The 20000-nt window shown below is 47.0% G+C and overlaps 1 protein-coding gene across 1 annotated transcript in view; it reads left to right on the top strand.

Moving 5' to 3' along the window:
* Positions 1–1460: 1460 nt before the first annotated feature.
* Positions 1461–20000, top strand: part of pex6 (peroxisomal biogenesis factor 6) — a gene marked incomplete at its 5' end in the record, with an annotated part of 37746 nt that continues 19206 nt past the window's right edge. The window contains 10 exons of the mRNA XM_080785213.1: positions 1461–1654; positions 5551–5783; positions 6585–6673; positions 6985–7131; positions 8398–8638; positions 9705–9973; positions 11555–11713; positions 11839–12044; positions 15292–15375; positions 15689–15842. Coding sequence (XP_080641339.1) covers positions 1461–1654; positions 5551–5783; positions 6585–6673; positions 6985–7131; positions 8398–8638; positions 9705–9973; positions 11555–11713; positions 11839–12044; positions 15292–15375; positions 15689–15842 — 1776 coding nt within the window. The remainder of the gene's footprint in view (positions 1655–5550; positions 5784–6584; positions 6674–6984; positions 7132–8397; positions 8639–9704; positions 9974–11554; positions 11714–11838; positions 12045–15291; positions 15376–15688; positions 15843–20000) is intronic.

Here is a 20000-nt window from a genome sequence, read left to right as displayed (position 1 = left end):
CCTGAAATATGGTTATAAGGAATAGAATATGGTTATAAGGAATAAAATATGGTTATAAGGAATAAAATATGGTTATAAGGAATAAAATATGGTTATAAGGAAATATATGCTGAAATATGGATTTTCAGGCTTGTTTTAAAGGAGGCCAGTGATCTGCATTTTTTGAGGAACGGGGTCCGCACATCCTACACTGGAAGGAGAATTTACAATTTACCCAGGTTGAGATGAGACCTAGCAGATCATGTCTGTCTGTCTGTCTGTCTGTCTGTCCCGCTATCCAAATATGGAGTGTGTTGCATCAGCAATCACTCAGCTCCATATATGGGCACAAAAGGGGCCAGGTCCACTCAGCTCCATATATGGGCACAAAAGGGGCCAGGTCCACATATACAGTAACAGCGGGACAGACAGACAGACAGACAGACATGATCTGCAGGGTCTCAGCTGCGTTCGCTTCCCGCGTTTGCGCGTCTTACTGGTATAAGTAGGTGCTTGATTGATTGAAGTATTTATTAACAGTTTTCAGAATTACAGTAACATTTCAAGCACAAACTCAACACAAAGACTGTTAACTGTGAGTGGACGACACCATAAAGCATTACACTTGTTTACAAGAGGATCCACCTTGTTCAATTCATCATAACATTTAGAGACGTACACATTATACACATATTATATAGCCATAAACTGGAAAGTTGTGTCATTAGAAATTAAGTTTTAAAAGTGTTATAAACCTAAAGCAAAACGTCAATTAACAGAAAACTAAATAATTAAGGCACTGCAATACAAATAACTAAAATAAAAATAACACTAACTAATCCTAACAAACATAGGAAATAAAGATTACAGAACATCTTTTCAGATGGGGGGTCCACGGCCCAATGCAGATAATTCTGGGGGTCCTTGACATGAAAAAGGTCGAGAACCTCTGATACAGAAACATGGGTTTTCAGAAAGCTGTCAGGATTTAGAAGACATTTTGCATAATCTGCCTCAGGTCCAAATGGGTTAAACATGACTCAGTTTAACATTAGATCTGATAATATTGTCCACTAATATTAGCAGGGCATTTTTTTTTTAAATAAAAAATGTAATTATCCTTTATTTTAATTGTGTTGTAAAATGAGCACATCTCTGCAGATTAAATGTGAATGCTATATTGCATTTTAGATTTATGTTTGTCTCAAGAATTGCCTTAATGACCTGAAAATGAAAAAGCATTTATCTGTTTTCAATAGATCTTTCCATATTTTGCCATTTCATTTTAATTTGGGCAGCTTTACGCTTCCATAGATAAATACAATTAATACTAGTCTACGAGGGAGCGCCAAACTCATCCCCATGGAAACCAGAAGACGCTCTCCTCTCATCGCAGCTAGGAGGGCCCGCCCACTACATCCTGACGTCAACACGTAACGTTTGTTTTGGTTTTTTTCTGCTGCGTACGTACGTGATCCAAGATGGCGGCGCCCACGGAGGTGTGTGGTGTTGTGTGTGTGTTGGCGTCGCTGGGGGACAAGTTCCCTCTGACCGTCAGCCCGTGGCACGCGCTGGCCGACAGGCGGCGCTTTGATGTGATGTTTAGGACCTCATCTTCATCTTCTTCATCCTCATCGCACCTCCTGCTGTTCACCTCCTCTTTGGAGGAGGAGAGGTAAACACACACACACACACACACACACACACACACACACACACACACACACACACACCTCCTGCTGTTCACCTCCTCTTTGGAGGAGGAGAGGTAAACACACACACACACACACACACACACACACACCTCCTGCTGTTCACCTCCTCTTTGGAGGAGGAGAGGTAAACGCACGCACACACACACACACACACACACACACACACACACACACACACACACACACACACACACACCTCCTGCTGTTCACCTCCTCTTTGGAGGAGGAGAGGTAAACACACACACACACACACACACACACACACACACACACCTCCTGCTGTTCACCTCCTCTTTGGAGGAGGAGAGGTAAACACACACACACACACACACACACACACACACACACACACACACACACACACACACACACACACCTCCTGCTGTGAAGGTAAACACAATGTCTTCTCTGTCATGTCAACAAGCAGAAACAGTGGTGGGGAGAGAGAAAAACGTTAACAACACAGCAGACCCTTCACATACTAGAGCATGTCTGAAATGAGCCATGGTTCTTGACTCTCGTATTTCATGGCAGTCATGTTTCAGGGCTAGTCTGAGAAATAAGTGCCAGAGCTGAAATCGACATGTAAATATGAAATAAATGTAACATGTAGCTATAGGTGTAATGTTAGAGTCCACAGTACACATGTAAATATGAAATAAATGCTTAAACATGTAGCTATAGGTGTAATGTTAGAGACCACAGAAGACATGTAAATATGAAATAAATTCTTAAACATGTAGCTATAGGTGTAATGTTAGAGACCACAGAAGACATGTAAATATGAAATAAATGCTTAAACATGTAGCTATAGGTGTAATGTTAGAGTCCACAGAAGACATGTAAATATGAAATAAATGTAGTGATCTGCTTGTATTAAACAACATTAAACTCACCAACATTGCAGCTGTAGGGAAAGCCTTTCAATCTGCAAAGCGTTTGTTTCATAAACATCCGTAGACAGCTATACTGTCTGTCAAGACATGTTGTGCAGGTGATTATTGTTCTTTGTGTTTGGTTACCAACTCCATCATTTAGCTGCATGAAACCCCCTCAAGGAGTTGAGAACCAATGAATTATGGTATAATTTCCAGGTCCATAGGGTTCTCAGCTTAACTCACTCGCTGCCATCTGGCGCCATCTAGTGGCTGGATTCATACGTCTCAAACTACGTTTTTGATTGATTGATAGATATAACAAATATTTACAAATATACAAATATTTATTAACTGTTTGTAGAATTACAGTACATTTCAAGCACAAACTCAATACAAAGACTGTTAACTGTGAGTGGACGACCCAATTAAGCATTACACTTGTTTACAAGAGGGTCCACCATGTTCAATTCTTCAAAACATTTAGAGGCATACAATGTACATACTTAGGCTTACCATACGTCCTCTTTTGCCCGGACAAGTCCTCTTTTGGGGGGCTGTCCGGGCAGTCCGGGGGGGGTTTATAAATTCCTTCAAATGTCCAGGGTTTTACATGTATCGCCTGTATATGTATCGCTGCTCACAGACCATTCAGACCAATGTGTATTACAATGCACGTTCAATGGTTCGTAGTGGAAAAACACTGTGAGAGGTGGACTTTCAGCCCGAACCCCGGAATGTGTATTATTCATAACTCTGCATGCGCTGCGCGCTGAGTCTGACAGCACTGGTCCCGACCGCAGAGCAGAGCAGAGAAAGGCTCGCTGGCTGCTCTGCTGTCTGCAGATAGACTGTTGTGCTCTCCGTGAGGAAAGCTTGTCATGCCAAAGAACTATCTCATCATCATTGACATGCAGAAAAAGTAGGCTACTGTTTTCTTAGCTTTGTGACTGACCAATGAGAAGCAGATTGTATTGTCTGCAAAGGAACTATGTGTCTGTCACAAATAAAAGTTCTGTCCTGCAAGCCCATGTCATGTCAACAACACAGACAAGGCAGCTGTGCGCGAGGTGAGTCCTTCAAATTAAATTGACCCAATATTATTTTGTACAACCTAGCAAAGCATAAGATAATGGTTTGGAGAATAGGCTGGTCTCTCTTTTTACAAGAGATAAGCCATTGCATAGGCCTACAGGTTCTTAAACTTTTTAATTTCAAGGACCCCCATAACTCTGAGAGTAAAACCAGATGGATCCATGATTTGGTTCCATTCGTACACTCTCAGAGTTACAGACCTGTAAGGGTCCATTTGGGTCCATGTGTTACACTCTCAGAGTTACAGACCTATAATGGGTCCATTTGGAACCCCCTCAAGGAACCATGAGGTGGTTCACACCTTTGAGAGCCACTGCTTTAAATAAATACTAACTAACTGATCTTGACAGCTTGTTACTTGCGCAAGCAGAGCGCGCAAGTAATCATTTCGCTTGGTCTCTTCAAAGTGAAGCCAGGTTTTTTTCAACCGTAAGTCTGTGCCTGGTTTGCTGGGACCAGTTACAACATTACGTCATCGCTGAGAACTGGGACCGTATGTAACTGGTCTATAAAGCTCTCAATGGTCTCGCACCTTCCTACCTACGACTGCCTGCCTAAATATGTCCCAAACCGCCCCTAAGGTCTTCCACTGCTGGCCTGCTCGCTTTGCAAAAAAAATGGCAACTAAAAAAATCTGGGAAGCAGCTTTTTGCTTCTACGGGCCGTCGGCATGGAACAAGCTCCCACTGTACCTTCGTCAGGCAGCCTCTGTAGACATTTTTAAAGCTCAGCTCAAGACCCACTTCTACAACATTGCTTTTAATTGATCTTTTTTTTTTTTTTTTCATGTCCTCACTGTATTGCATTACTGCTTGTTTTTTAATGTTGTTGCCTTGCTTTTCTTTTATTCTCCATTTTTCTGTAAAGCACTTTGAGCTGCATTTCATGTCATGAAAGGTGCTATACAAATAAAGTTTTATTATTATTATTATTATTATTATAATTATTATCTGATTGACAGCCCAAACATCCACACATAAGAGTCCTATCTGATTGACAGCCCCATACATCCACACAGAAAAGTCCTGTCTGATTGACAGCCCATACATCCACACAGAAAAGTCCTATCTGATTGACAGCCCCATACATCCACACAGAAAAGTCCTGTCTGATTGACAGCCCCATACATCCACACAGAAAAGTCCTATCTGATTGACAGCCCCATACATCCACACAGAAAAGTCCTATCTGACTGACAGCCCCATACATCCACACATAAGAGTCCTATCTGATTGACAGCCCCATACATCCACACAGAAAAGTCCTGTCTGATTGACAGCCCATACATCCAAACATAAGAGTCCTATCTGATTGACAGCCCATACATCCACACAGAACAGTCCTATCTGATTGACAGCCCCATACATCCACACATAAGAGTCCTATCTGATTGACAGCCCATACATCCACACATAAGAGTCCTATCTGATTGACAGCCCCATACATCCACACATAAGAGTCCTATCTGATTGACAGCCCATACATCCACACATAAGAGTCCTATCTGATTGACAGCCCCATACATCCACACATAAGAGTCCTATCTGATTGACAGCCCATGTGACCAAAGTCACTTTCCATTGCATTCTGTTCCTCATCCTCAAAAAGAGCCCATTTTAATCGCCTGTTTCTCATATTTGATTTTCCATTTTGGTGTTAGCATCATGTCATGCTTTAGCTATTGGAAAATAGCAGATCTACAAGCTCGTAGCGCGCCACCGATAGGTCTGCTATTTTTTCAAACTGTCAGGATTTAGAAGACATTTTTAGAATCTGATCTCAGGTCAAAATGCGTTAAAGAACCACCATTCTTCTGTGCGTTAGAATCTGACCTCAGGTCAGAATGGGTTAATAGTTAATTCCATCCATCTCTCTCTGCCCTGCAGTAACAGAAGCCTCTTCATCTGCGTTCACCTGCAAAGCTCTGAGGATGATGATGATGATGATGGCGGTGGTGGTGATGGCGGTGGTGGTGATGAAGCCGTGCTCAGACTCCACGCCAGCCTGGCGTTCCTCGCACATCACCGGCTCTCCGACCGCAGCCGCGGCACCGTGCGCCTGGTCCGACCCGCTAGGCCGCTGCCTCCTCCTTGGCCCTCGTCTCTGACCGTGTCTGATGGTCAGTGTTGGTTTTTGGGGCCCCCAGAGTGGGAACAATTTACAATGTAGGCATTTAGCAGACGCTCTTAATCCAGAGCGACTTACATTAAGCAAGAACAAAAAGCATGGGAATACATCACCTAAAAATCATCATGAAACATGCGTAAGCTAAGAACGTAACAGTGGAATATCTATATAATGAAAGTATGAAACTATACATATACTATACCAGTAAGACGCGCAAACGCGGGAAGCGAACGCAGCTCGTACATATTTGGGTTTTTTTAAGATTTATTAGACTTAGCCATAACCATATAAGGAGACCCCAAAGCAGCTATACGTCCAAATATGGAGTGTGTTGCATCAATCACAAACAAATCACTCGGCTCCATATATGGGCACAAAGGGGGGACACACGGACACACGGACACACAGACATGATCTGCTAGGTCTCATAGTAAGTGCTCACTGCATTCGCAATCACTGCGTTCGCAACTACGCTATACATATGTACTGTGACGTGCTATGCGACTACATACAATGCAATTATAGTGCTGTCTACATAACAATAATAAATGTTCTTCTACATCCTGACAGTTTTCTGAAAAAGCCATGTTTCTATATGTCAGTCGTTCTTCGATTTTTCAAAAAATAGCAGATCTACAAGCTCCTAGCGCGCCACCGAGTGGCGCGCTAGGAGCTTGTAGATCTGCTATTTTTCAATAGCTAAAGCATAACATAATGCTAACACCAAAAGGGGTTAACTGTCTGTCTGCCTGTCTTAACTGTCTGTCTGTCTGCCTGCCTGTCTGTCTCTCAGTGGTCCCTCTCAGTAAGGTGGTCTTGGCAGCGAGCAGCGGACAGACGCTGCGCTGGGCGACCAGCGACCACTTCTCCTCACTGCTACAGGTAGGGGGCAGTAGAGCACTGCTACAGGTAGGGGGCAGTAGAGCACTGCTACAGGTAGGGGGCAGTAGAGCACTGCTACAGGTATGGACGGGGGACGATATTATGAACATGACACGGCGAAAAAATAATAACCTAATTAATCGTGATAATCAAAATGTGCATAAAACGTAAAATAGTGCACAGGTCCATTTGGTTTGATCTCACGCTCTCAAGACTTAAATTATTGTTAAACATCCGCATTGATTAATTAATTTACAAGAAGTCTACAATACAGCCTGTCAAACGATATTAACGAGTATCGTAATGTGCAGGTCCTCCTTGGGGCGTCCCGCTGGGTCCTGGCCAGAGAGGGAGACCCTCTGCTCCTCCCCTGTACCTCCCCTCCTCCTCCTCCCCCTCCTCTTCATCCTCCTCTTCATCCCCCTCCTCACAGCCTCCTGGGAGAAGACCCCACTCAGGTAACGACAATATCACTATCGTCATCATTTATCATAAAGGAAAGGTACTATGTTTACCCAGGGTAACTGGACTAAGGAAAGGAAAGGTACTATGTTTACCCAGGGTAACTGGACTAAGGAAAGGAAAGGTACTATGTTTACCCAGGGTAACTGGACTAAGAAAAGGAAAGGTACTATGTTTACCCAGGGTAACTGGACTAAGGAAAGGAAAGGTACCATGTTTACCCAGGGTAACTGGACTAAGGAAAGGAAAGGTACCATGTTTACCCAGGGTAACTGGACTAAGAAAAGGAAAGGTACTATGTTTACCCAGGGTAACTGGACTAAGGAAAGGTACTATGTTTACCCAGGGTAACTGGACTAAGGAAAGGAAAGGTACTATGTTTACCCTGCAGGGTAACTGGACTTAAAGCTCAAGAACTTGTTTACAGCCAGCCAGGCCCTGCTCATAGAACATTTCATGGTAGGGGTTCAATGCCTTGTTCAAAGGGCACTTCAGCTGTGGTCATTTTAACGTGCCGGTCCGGGGATACGAACTATAGCGACCTTCCGATATCAAGACCGCTCCGCAAACCGTTCGGCCATTAATCATCATCCATAGATTCTTAGCCCACGATTATGCCATTCTGGGCGGGGACCCCTCTTGGGGTTCTGTACAGTATGTACACAGTATTCAAAAATGTAAAAAAATGTTGATGCTGCTATATGAATATTATATAAATATTATATTAATAATACGTTTTTCAGAAAACTGGATTTAGAAGCGTTTTTAGAATCGGCCTCAGTCCAAAATGGGTTAACCAAAATCTTCGATTTAAAAAAAATACTCATAGGTCAGGTTTAAACCAGTTTAACCCTGTCAGGTCCAGGTTTAAACCAGTTTAATCCTGTCAGTTCCAGGTCTAAACCAGTTTAACCCTGCCAGGTCCAGGTCTCAACCAGTTTAACCCTGTCAGCTCCAGGTCTAAACCAGTTTAACCCTGTCAGGTCCAGGTCTAACTCAGTTTAACCCTGTCAGGTCCAGGTCTAAACCAGTTTAACCCTGTCAGCTCCAGGTCTCAACCAGTTTAACCCTGTCAGGTCCAGGTCTCAACCAGTTTAACCCTGTCAGTTCCAGATCTAAACCAGTTTAACCCTGTCAGGTCCAGGTCTAAACCAGTTTAACCCTGCCAGGTCCAGGTCTAAACCGGTTTAACCCTGCCAGGTCCAGGTCTAAACCGGTTTAACCCTGTCAGTTCCAGGTCTAAACCGGTTTAACCCTGTCAGTTCCAGCGGTACTTCGAGGACCTCGTGGTGTTGGAGTGTCGGCCGGTCCGACGCGGAGCGTTGACCAGCGACACGGTCGTCGTGGTGACCGACGGCGCCGTCTGTGAAGCTCCTCCCCCTTTCTCCTCCTCCGGGCCGCTGGTGACATCATCATCGGTGGGCGGGGGCGGGGCAGTGACATCATCATCGGTGTTTGCGTCGGACTTTGCACACCTGGCCAGCGGTCTCTTCGGCGACGCAGGTAAAGGTCAAAGGTCACTCCCAGTTTAATGATAAAATAATGTAACATCGGAAGCACTTTCAAGATTTATCACAGTTCAATTCAAGGACCACTTCACCACTTTTCAACCTATCTTCATATAATAGGTCCTCACTAATAATCATGAAAAAACGGCGCATTTCTTTCTACTCGGTCTGTCTGTGTCTCATAGGAGGGCTGTGGGCAGTTCAGAACCCGTCCTCCAGTGACATCATCGATGGGGAATACAAGCTAATAGAAACTGCAGCCTTTCTAGACCTGAAAAGTTGCAATGCGAAAATGGAAGCCATCGTTCTCACGATAATGAAAATCTAAACATTTTTGTAAAAAAAAACGTTGTTTAAAAAATAATCTGCCTAATGATGATGTCACTGGAAGACGGTTTCTAAACTGCCCACAGCCCTCCTACCAGTAAGACGCGCAAACGTGGGAAGCGAACGCAGCTCGTACATATTTGGGTTCTTTTAAGATTTATTTTTAAGTTATTATTTTTTTGTCACCATGACTCAGCCATAACCATATAAGGAGTCCCCAAAGCAGCTATACGTCCAAATATGGAGTGTGTTGCATCAATCACAAACAAATCACTCAGCTCCATATATGGGCACAAAGGGGGGACACACGCACGCACAGACATGATCTGCATGGTCTCATAGTAAGTGCTCACTGCGTTCGCAATGAGACACAGACTGAGTAGAAAAGAATGGTGCCATTTTATCATTATTATCAGTGAGGACCTATTATATGATAGGTTGAAAAGTGGTGAAGAAACAATTTGGGGAGCGTTTTACCGTCTGTCTGAATACCAAAAACAATAATAAATAAAGTCCCATGTGCCAATGTTGGCACCCATGCCAACGTGTGTGTGTGTGTGTGTGTGTGTGTGTGTGTGTGTGTGTGTGTGTGTGTGTGTGTGTGTGTGTGTGTGTGTGTGTGTGTGTGTGTGTGTGTGTGTGTGTGTGTGTGTGTGTGTGTGTGTGTGTGTGTGTGTGTGTGTGTGTGTGTGTGTGCGTGCGTGCGTGCGTGTGTGTGCGTGCTCTCTCATCAGGGTTCCTCGGGTGCAGTGGGGCCCTCCTGGGGGGCGCCGGGACGGCTCCAGAGTACCAGGTGGCGGTTCGGGTTCTAACGAGACGTGTGGTCCCAGAGCGTGGGCGGGTGGTCCAGGACAGAGACGGACCCCTGGACCCGGGTCTGGGTCTGGGTCTGGACCTGGATGAGGACAGCTGTGTGTTTGTGAACAAGCAGCTCCTTCTCAGACTGGGTCTGTTCAACACAGAATGGGTTCTCCTGCTGGGCCCAACGCAGCGCCCGGCCCAGGTAAACATTTACATACTTTACTTATATACTAGTATACTTCATTACATGTATACTTAAGCAATAAGCCACGAGAGGTATCAGGTTAGCGGGTATTTTACACTGGCTGCGGGGTAGAAGACCCTCGGCTGCGCCTCGGGTCTGCCTACGCCCCCAGCCAGTGTAAAATACCCGGTAAGCTGGGGCCTCGAGTGGCTTATTGCTTTTCTAAAACGGTTACAAACATATGTACCATATTAACCTAATAAAATTATTGAATTCACAAAAGTAGCTACGCTTTGCGCTACCAGAGCGAGCCACATAACTTCCTTGTTGTGCTCGGCAAGTAGGCTATGTGACGGGAGAATATAGCGCTTGATGTTTTTACGGGGCTGCCTGGAGCCACACATTCACAGTCATATGAGCCGGGCGGTGCTTAGACGCCCGCACGGCATGTGTTTGTAAATCAATCAAGCGCTCCCCTTCCCCAGTTCAGCTACAAGGCTGCAGGATGATACAAAGTGATTGAAGGAGTGGGTTATCGGTGAAATTTACACCGGTCACGTGACGGTAACCAGCCAATCAGAATGAAGTATTGGGACTACCCGTTTTAGAATTTAATATTTATACTTTATATTCAGCCTCGATGCGTTGGAAAAAGATCACGGTGGAGGATGAGGCCTTTCTAGGCCTTTTTAAGAGTTTTCCATTTCAAATGGCGCTGGATAAACACAGCGACTGTGTTTAGTGGCTCAACAGCTCTTCTCCGTGACCGCACGTCTAAAATATGAACGCTTCTAAAGACTCTTAGCGAGTGATTAACGCAATCTTGTAGATCGGCTATTTTCAGCATGCAAACCAAGTGTAAAATGACTTGTACTGGATCTCTTGTCCACTAGTCCCTTCATAACATTTTAGTCCAGTTTTTATTTGTTGAAAATTGTCAATATATTATATCAATATATTCCTCCTCCGCGTCATCAGTGCCCATACCCGAAGGCGGGGTTGGCGAAAGGGCCTTTTGTGTGTGGAGTTTGCATGTTCTCCCCGTGTCCCCTAGGGTAGGTACCCTCACATGTTCTCCCCGTGTCCCCTAGGGTAGGTACCCTCAGAAAAAACATGCAGTAATCCTGGTCTCTAAACTGCCTCCCCCTGGCCAGCCGGGGCGCCTGATGGAGGGGAAAGGAACTGGTTGGAATAACGTGTTCCTTCCACGCGCTACGTCCAACCAGGGAAACTCCCCCCTGTCAGGTGTAAAGGAGCAACTTGGACACTCAGGCATGAAGGAAGCATGAGTTCAAGTCCGTTGCTCTCCCCTTGTCCCCCATATATGGGGACTAGGTTGGTGGAGGGTGTGTAGAGCCCAGGATCACATTAGATGATTGACACAGGGGTGAAAAATGGGTTACAAAATCGTGGGATAAAAAATATATTTGAAAAAAAAAGAAAATTGTCAATATATTTAGTCTTAGTTTTAGTCGTCATATCTTAGTTTTCATTTAGTTTCAATTTAGTTTTAGTCGGTGGAAAAACGTAGGCGACGAACATTTTTCAGTCTTAGTTTTAGTCGACGGAAACAACCCTGATGCTGTGCTGTGCCACCAGGTGCTCGTGGCGGACCTGGGGTTACCGCGGCAACCCGAAGACACTGCCCTAATAACATCCACACTCTGGTTCAACCTGACCAATGGGAGCCCACTTCCTGTCGACGACCTGACCAATGGGAGCCCACTTCATGTCAACAACACCCGGTTGAGGATGAAGGTGATTATTGTAGTTTTTGATTTGGGCTTGTTTAAAAAGTGTAGTTGTTTGTTGTTTTGTTGTTGTTGTTGTTGTTGTTTGTGTTTCTAAATTAACACTTCCTGTCCACTGACCAATCACGGCAGAGGTGGAGGCCGGGCGTGGCTGTTGGCCCCGCCCCCCTGCAGAGTGATAGCCCCGCCTCCCGGCGGTCGGACAGCGAGTGTCGTCGCGTGCATCCTCCAATCGGATCGCAGCTCCACATCCAGCCCGTCCTCTGCCCTCGCTGCAAACAGCAACAACAAACCGGTTGCTATGACGACCTGCTCCAGAGACACTTCACCACGCCCAGGTAAGTCATTGGCAGGGGTCAGAGGTCAGAGGTCATCAATGTGTCGTACAGAGGTCAGGGGTCATTGATATTTCATGGAACAGTCGTCAATAGAGCTCCGCAGTCCCGCCCCCCCTCGAGAGACCCGGAAAATAAATCCCTGTTCATTTTCCCTCATAGACTTTTCAGAGAGTATTTATTTAAAGACGTTTACGCCGCGGACAAAGACAACTCTTGTCGTGACAAATCATGACAACAAACACAATTTTTGGGGCCAAACAAAGAATTAGAAAGTGGAAAAAAAACAGCAGGTTACAACACTTGTTGTTTGTTGTTTTTTTCTTTGTAATTATTTGTTTGGTCCAAAATATTGTGTCATGATTTGTCACGACAAGAGTTGGCTTCGTACGACGCTTAAAAGGTCTTTAAATAATGATGTTGCTAGTCATGGCTGCCAGTTCCTATTGGCTGTTGCTAGTCATGGCTGCCAGTTCCTATTGGCTGTTGCTAGTCATGGCTGCCAGGTCCTATTGGCTGTTTGCTAGTCATGACTGCCAGTTCCTATTGGCTGTTTGCTAGTCATGGCTGCCAGTTCCTATTGGCTGTTGCTAGTCATGGCTGCCAATTCTTATTGGCTATTGCTAGTCATGGATTCCATTTCCGATTGGCTGTTGCTAGTCATGGCTGCCAGTTCCTATTGGCTGTTTGCTAGTCATGACTGCCAGTTCCCACCTGATGTTGTGTGTGAGTTCAGACTGCTCCAGACCGTACTGAATAACTGCTAGCTTACATAATGTCTTGAGGCTAGGACTGAAGTCTAAGACATACAGGTCACCTGGGGTGTCTCCTCCAAAGAGGATGACACGATCTCCCAGCATGCAACAGCACATATTCTTCATCCCATGTGGGCGTTTCCCCTTGGGCTCAACCTTCTTCCAGGAGAAGGTCTCTGGGGTGAATATCCACAGATCATTGAAGTACTGGTTATTGTTATAATTACAGCCACCAAATATGTACAACTCTCCATTGTAGGTAAAGGCTGAATGATCATAGCGTCCTTCTGGAAGAGGATGTGTAGAAGGTGTGTCCATCCAGAGGTTGGTCTCTGTGTCAAACACGCTGATGGTGTTGTAGTGCTGACCCCCCCCATAGCCCCCAAATACAAACATCTTTGTCCCGTTGATGGTAGCAGAGTGACTGTATGAATCAGGAGGTGGAGTTCCTCTGGTGTTGATTAAAGTCCAGACCATTGTGGTGGAGTCCAACTTGTAGATGTCATTAGTGATTCCAGTCTGGTTGTATCCTCCATGGATAAACATGACCTTCCCCAACACACAGGCTGAGTGGTAGCACCTCCCCTCTCGAACAGTCCCAGAAACCTGTGGTTTGAACCATGTGTGGGCGTCGACATCAAAGGCATAAAGGACATTGTTGTTATTATAACCTGGGTTATTCCTCCCTCCCCAGAGGTAGACAGTGTCTCCAATCAGCACAGCTGTGTGGCCCCAGCGCCTGTAGGGAACCTCAAGGTGAGGTTCTCCTGTTCCAGGGGTCCCTGGGGTCAACTTCCTCCAACATAAAGACGCTGTGTTGAAGACGTGCACTTCAATGTGATCTCGTCTCCTCTGGTTTACGTCTCCTCCAAAGCAGTAGATCTGGTGTCCGACCACCACAGCAGCATTATGGTGCTTCCTATGTTCTCCTCCCAGATGTGTCGTCCAGTGAAACATTTCACACAGCAGCTCCACCGCCAATGAGTTTTGACAACTAGTTTACAGACGAACTTGTTAGGATGAAGGCAGCTCAGGTTTCCTTGTTGCAAATCACTAACTGATGTTTAGAGTATCGGACTATTTATAAAGAACAATTATATGTTTGTGATGTCATTGCATGATTATGTCATATTGTGTCAGTACTATGACACCATTCCTCCATATTTGGGCATATGCCGAAATAAGCACAGAGTCAACACCCGGAAACCGGACTGTTTGTGAGGAAGTGGACTGGCATGAATTAGAAGCGTCTCAAAGCCCTGAGGCTCAACCAACGTCTGTCCCCATTGGTCGACTCAGAGAACCTACCAACCCATGTCTGTCCCCATTGGTCGACTCAGAGAACCTACCAACCCATGTCTGTCCCCATTGGTCGACTCAGAGAACCTACCAACCCATGTCTGTCCCCATTGGTCGACTCAGAGCACCTACTAACCCATGTCTGTCCCCATTGGTCGACTCAGAGGACCTACCAACCCATGTCTGTCCCCATTGGTCGACTCAGAGCACCTACTAACCCATGTCTGTCCCCATTGGTCGACTCAGAGGACCTACTAACCCATGTCTGTCCCCATTGGTCGACTCAGAGGACCTACCAACCCATGTCTGTCCCCATTGGTCGACTCAGAGCACCTACTAACCCATGTCTGTCTCTAGACCCTCCCCAGAAGCAAAGATTTGAGGTAAAAATCGTTCGCTCTGAAAGAATATAGATTCAAAGTATTTTATTTTTCAACAGCCTAAAGTATAACATAATGTTTTCTGAGTTGTTTAGGTTCTCATCCCACTGGTGGTACGTGAGCACCCTCTGGTGGTTCACAGAGGAGTCGCCCCCCCAAAAAAGTAGAAAAAAAACGAAATATTGATATTACTACTGTACCCTACAGGTAGTTCATCTGACCAAGTGATTGGTTGAAATAGGCTCTCCAGCCGTGCTGAAATGAGCATGACATCACACCTAGCCGTTAATCCATTCTGACCTGAGATCAGATTCATACGAGGTTTCCACTGGACACACACTGGTCTGATGAACCCATTCTGACCTGAGATCAGCTTCTAACAATGTCAGTCGTTCTTCGATTTAAAAAAAAATAGCAGACCTACAAGCTCGTAGCGCGCCACTCGGTGGCGCGCTATGAGCTTGTAGATCTGCTATTTTTCAATAGCTAAAGCACGACACGATGCTAACACCAAAATGAGTTCCCGTTCAGAATGGGTTAATAGAAGATTTGAGGACGGATTCATCGCATTATAAATATCATTCATTCATTATTAACATGTTTTAATGGGCGTGGCCAGAGATTCAGACCTATTATTGCGTTGTGTCTTGGCTACGTTGAAAATGAGGTCTGTCTGTCTGTCTGTCTGTCTGTCTGTCTGTCTGTCTGTCTGTCTGTCTGTCTGTCTGTCTGTCTGTCTGTCTGTCTGTCTGTCTGTCTGTCTGTCTGTCTGTCTGTCTGTCTGTCTGCCTGCCTGCCTGCCTGTCTGTCTGTCAGGTTGGTGTGTGAGGGAGACATATTGACGGTTCCTGTCCTTCACTGTCCTGACCTGCTGCATCACAACACAGATGGAATAAACAGGTATTATTATTATTATTATTATTATTAGGGGCCTATGGTCCCTTATTGTATTTGTATGTGTTTTTGTCTTCTTCTTCTTCAGCCAAATATTGCAGTTCTGGCTCAACTGTACATGAACCGTTTGACCGTCTGCAATGGAACGTTCCTCTCATTTCATCTCCTCTCTCCTCATGTCATCTCCTCTCCTCTCTCATCTCCTCATCTCCTCTCTCCTCTCTCATCTCCTCATCTCCTCTCTCCTCATGTCATCTCCTCTCCTCTCCTCATCTCCTCATCTCCTCATCTCCTCTCCTCATCTCCTCTCTCCTCTCAGGTGTTCTGTGGTTCACTTCAGAGTGCAGAAGGTTGTAGGAAGACCTGAAGAAGCTGCTGGACCTGGAGAAGAACAGAAGGCTGTTGGACCTGAAGGTGATGAGATCAGAGCAGCATTCTGTCTGGCAGACAGAGAGAACACCAGCCTCTACATGGTACCTAGAATACACCACACTAATACACCACACTAATACACCACACTATATACACCACACCACACTAATACTAATAGGCTCTGTGTGGAGAGTGAGACAGGCTCTGTGTGGAGAGTGAGACAGGCTCTGTGGGGAGAGTGAGACAGGCTCTGTGTGGAGAGAGAGACAGGCTCTGTGGGGAGAGAGAGAGACAGGCTCTGTGTGGAGAGTGAGACAGGCTCTGTGTGGAGAGTGAGACAGGCTCTGTGTGGAGAGTGAGACAGGCTCTGTGTGGAGAGTGAGACAGGCTCTGTGGGGAGAGTGAGACAGGCTCTGTGTGGAGTGAGACATGATCTGTGTGGAGAGTGAGACAGGCTCTGTGTGGAGAGTGAGACAGGCTCTGTGGGGAGAGTGAGACAGGCTCTGTGTGGAGTGAGACATGCTCTGTGTGGAGAGTGAGACAGGCTCTGTGTGGAGAGTGAGACAGGCTCTGTGTGGAGAGTGAGACAGGCTCTGTTTGGAGAGTGAGACAGGCTCTGTGGGGAGAGTGAGACAGGCTCTGTGGGGAGAGTGAGACAGGCTCTGTGGGGAGAGTGAGACAGGCTCTGTGGGGAGAGTGAGACAGGCTCTGTGTGGAGAGTGAGACAGGCTCTGTGGGGAGAGTGAGACAGGCTCTGTGGGGAGAGTGAGACAGGCTCTGTGTGGAGAGTGAGACAGGCTCTGTGGGGAGAGTGAGACAGGCTCTGTGTGGAGTGAGACATGCTCTGTGTGGAGAGTGAGACAGGCTCTGTGTAGAGAGTGAGACAGGCTCTGTGTGGAGTGAGACAGGCTCTGTGGGGAGAGTGAGACAGGCTCTGTGGGGAGAGTGAGACAGGCTCTGTGGGGAGAGTGAGACAGGCTCTGTGTGGAGAGAGAGACAGGCTCTGTGTGGAGAGTGAGACAGGCTCTGTGTGGAGAGTGAGACAGGCTCTGTGGGGAGAGAGAGACAGGCTCTGTGTGGAGAGTGAGACAGGCTCTGTGTAGAGAGTGAGACAGGCTCTGTGTGGAGAGAGAGACAGGCTCTGTGTGGAGAGTGAGACAGGCTCTGTGTAGAGAGTGAGACAGGCTCTGTGTGGAGAGAGAGACAGGCTCTGTGTGGAGAGTGAGACAGGCTCTGTGTAGAGAGTGAGACAGGCTCTGTGTAGAGAGTGAGACAGGCTCTGTGTAGAGAGTGAGACAGGCTCTGTGGGGAGAGAGAGACAGGCTCTGTGTGGAGAGTGAGACAGGCTCTGTGTAGAGAGTGAGACAGGCTCTGTGTGGAGAGAGAGACAGGCTCTGTGTAGAGAGTGAGACAGGCTCTGTGTGGAGAGAGAGACAGGCTCTGTGTTCAGAGTGAGACAGGCTCTTTGGGGAGAGTGAGACAGGCTCTGTGTGGAGAGTGAGACAGGCTCTGTGGGGAGAGTGAGACAGGCTCTGTGTGGAGAGAGAGACAGGCTCTGTGTGGAGAGTGAGACAGGCTCTAAGGGGAGAGTGAGACAGGCTCCGTGGGGAGAGTGAGACAGGCTCTGTGTGGAGAGAGAGACAGGCTCTGTGTGGAGTGAGACAGGCTCTGTGTGGAGTGAGACATGCTCTGTGTGGAGAGTGAGACAAGCTCTGTGTGGAGAGAGAGACAGGCTCTGTGTGGAGAGAGAGACAGGCTCTGTGTTCAGAGTGAGACAGGCCCCAAGGGGAGAGTGAGACAGGCTCCGTGGGGAGAGTGAGACAGGCTCTGTGTGGAGAGAGAGACAGGCTCTGTGTGGAGTGAGACAGGCTCTGTGTGGAGAGTGAGACAGGCTCTGTGTGGAGAGTGAGACAGGCTCTGTGTGGAGAGTGAGACAGGCTCTGTGTGGAGAGTGAGACAGGCTCTGTGGGGAGAGTGAGACAGGCTCTGTGGGGAGAGTGAGACAGGCTCTGTGTGGAGAGTGAGACAGGCTCTGTGTGGAGAGAGAGACATGCTCTGTGTGGAGAGAGAGACAGGCTCTGTGAGGAGTGAGACAGGCTCTGTGTGGAGTGAGACATGCTCTGTGTGGAGAGTGAGACAGGCTCTGTGTGGAGAGTGAGACAGGCTCTGTGGGGAGTGAGACAGGCTCTGTGGGGAGTGAGACAGGCTCTGTGGGGAGAGTGAGACAGGCTCTGTGGGGAGAGTGAGACAGGCTATGTGTGGAGAGTGAGACAGGCTCTGTGTGGAGAGTGAGACAGGCTCTGTGGGGAGAGTGAGACAGGCTCTGTGTGGAGAGTGAGACAGGCTCTGTGGGGAGAGTGAGGCAGGCTCTGTGGGGAGAGAGAGACAGGCTCTGTGTGGAGAGTGAGACAGGCTCTGTGGGGAGAGTGAGACAGGCTCTGTGTGGAGAGAGAGACAGGCTCTGTGTGGAGTGAGACAGGCTCTGTGTGGAGTGAGACATGCTCTGTGTGGAGAGTGAGACAGGCTCTGTGTGGAGAGTGAGACAGGCTCTGTGTGGAGTGAGACAGGCTCTGTGTGGAGAGTGAGACAGGCTCTGTGGGGAGAGTGAGACAGGCTCTGTGGGGAGAGTGAGACAGGCTCTGTGTGGAGAGTGAGACAGGCTCTGTGTGGAGTGAGACAGGCTCTGTGTGGAGTGAGACAGGCTCTGTGTGGAGAGTGAGACAGGCTCTGTGTGGAGAGTGAGACAGGCTCTAAGGGGAGAGTGAGACAGGCTCTGTGTGGAGAGTGAGACAGGCTCTGTGGTGCACGTCGCTGGGTTGCAGCCGGTTACAGCACGCAATGCATGCGCTGTCCATTGGTGTTGGTGCTGAAACCATAGCATAGGCTGCAATGTCGCTGTCCATTGGTGGTGGTGCTGAAACCATAGCATAGGCTGCACTGTCGCTGTCCATTGGTGTTGGTGCTGAAATCATTGCATATGCTGCACTGTCGCTGTCCATTGGTGGTGGTGCTGAAATCATTGCATAGGCTGCACTGTCGCTGTCCATTGGTGTTGGTGCTGAAATCATTGCATAGGCTGCACTGTCGCTGTCCATTGGTGTTGGTGCTGAAATCATTGCATAGGCTGCACTGTCGCTGTCCATTGGTGTTGGTGCTGAAATCATTGCATAGGCTGCACTGTCGCTGTCCATTGGTGTTGGTGCTGAAACCATATCATAGGCTGCACTGTCGCTGTCCATTGGTGGTGGTGCTGAAACCTTAGCTTAGGCTGCGCTGTCGCTGTCCATTGGTGTTGGTGCTGAAACCATAGCATAGGCTGCAATGTCGCTGTCCATTGGTGGTGGTGCTGAAACCATAGCATAGGCTGCACTGTCGCTGTCCATTGGTGTTGGTGCTGAAATCATTGCATATGCTGCACTGTCGCTGTCCATTGGTGGTGGTGCTGAAATCATTGCATAGGCTGCACTGTCGCTGTCCATTGGTGTTGGTGCTGAAATCATTGCATAGGCTGCACTGTCGCTGTCCATTGGTGTTGGTGCTGAAATCATTGCATAGGCTGCACTGTCGCTGTCCATTGGTGTTGGTGCTGAAATCATTGCATAGGCTGCACTGTCGCTGTCCATTGGTGTTGGTGCTGAAACCATAGCATAGGCTGCACTGTCGCTGTCCATTGGTGGTGGTGCTGAAACCTTAGCTTAGGCTGCACTGTCGCTGTCCATTGGTGGTGGTGCTGAAACCTTAGCTTAGGCTGCGCTGTCGCTGTCCATTGGTGTTGGTGCTGAAACCATTGCATAGGCTGCAATGTCGCTGTCCATTGGTGGTGGTGCTGAAACCTTAGCTTAGGCTGCACTGTCGCTGTCCATTGGTGTTGGTGCTGAAATCATTGCATAGGCTGCACTGGTTTAGGTTTAGGTTTGTTTATTTAGCATATAATACAAATAAATGACAATAACATATAAAAGAAACAAAAATATAATGCATGGAAAGGAAGAAGCCTATGGGCTTATATGGAATCCTTTCCTAAAGGAAGTGGTTATTAGTTTAAAAGATTAAAAGTTCATTAAGAACAGAACATAAATCTAGAAGTTGTCAAAGGGGGGCAGCTGTGCAGTAAAGAAAATAAAAACACAGACTGCACAGAAAACAGAAATAAACAATACAACAACAAATACACAAAAGAAAATATAACACATCAAGGTAAAACATGTCGCTGTCCATTGGTGGTGGTGCTGAAACCATAGGCTGCACTGTCGCTGTCC

This window comes from Protomyctophum bolini (assembly GCF_963924005.1).
Source record: "Protomyctophum bolini genome assembly, chromosome: 16".
Taxonomy (NCBI): domain Eukaryota; kingdom Metazoa; phylum Chordata; class Actinopteri; order Myctophiformes; family Myctophidae; genus Protomyctophum; species Protomyctophum bolini.
This window is presented reverse-complemented; position numbering and strand designations above follow the sequence as displayed.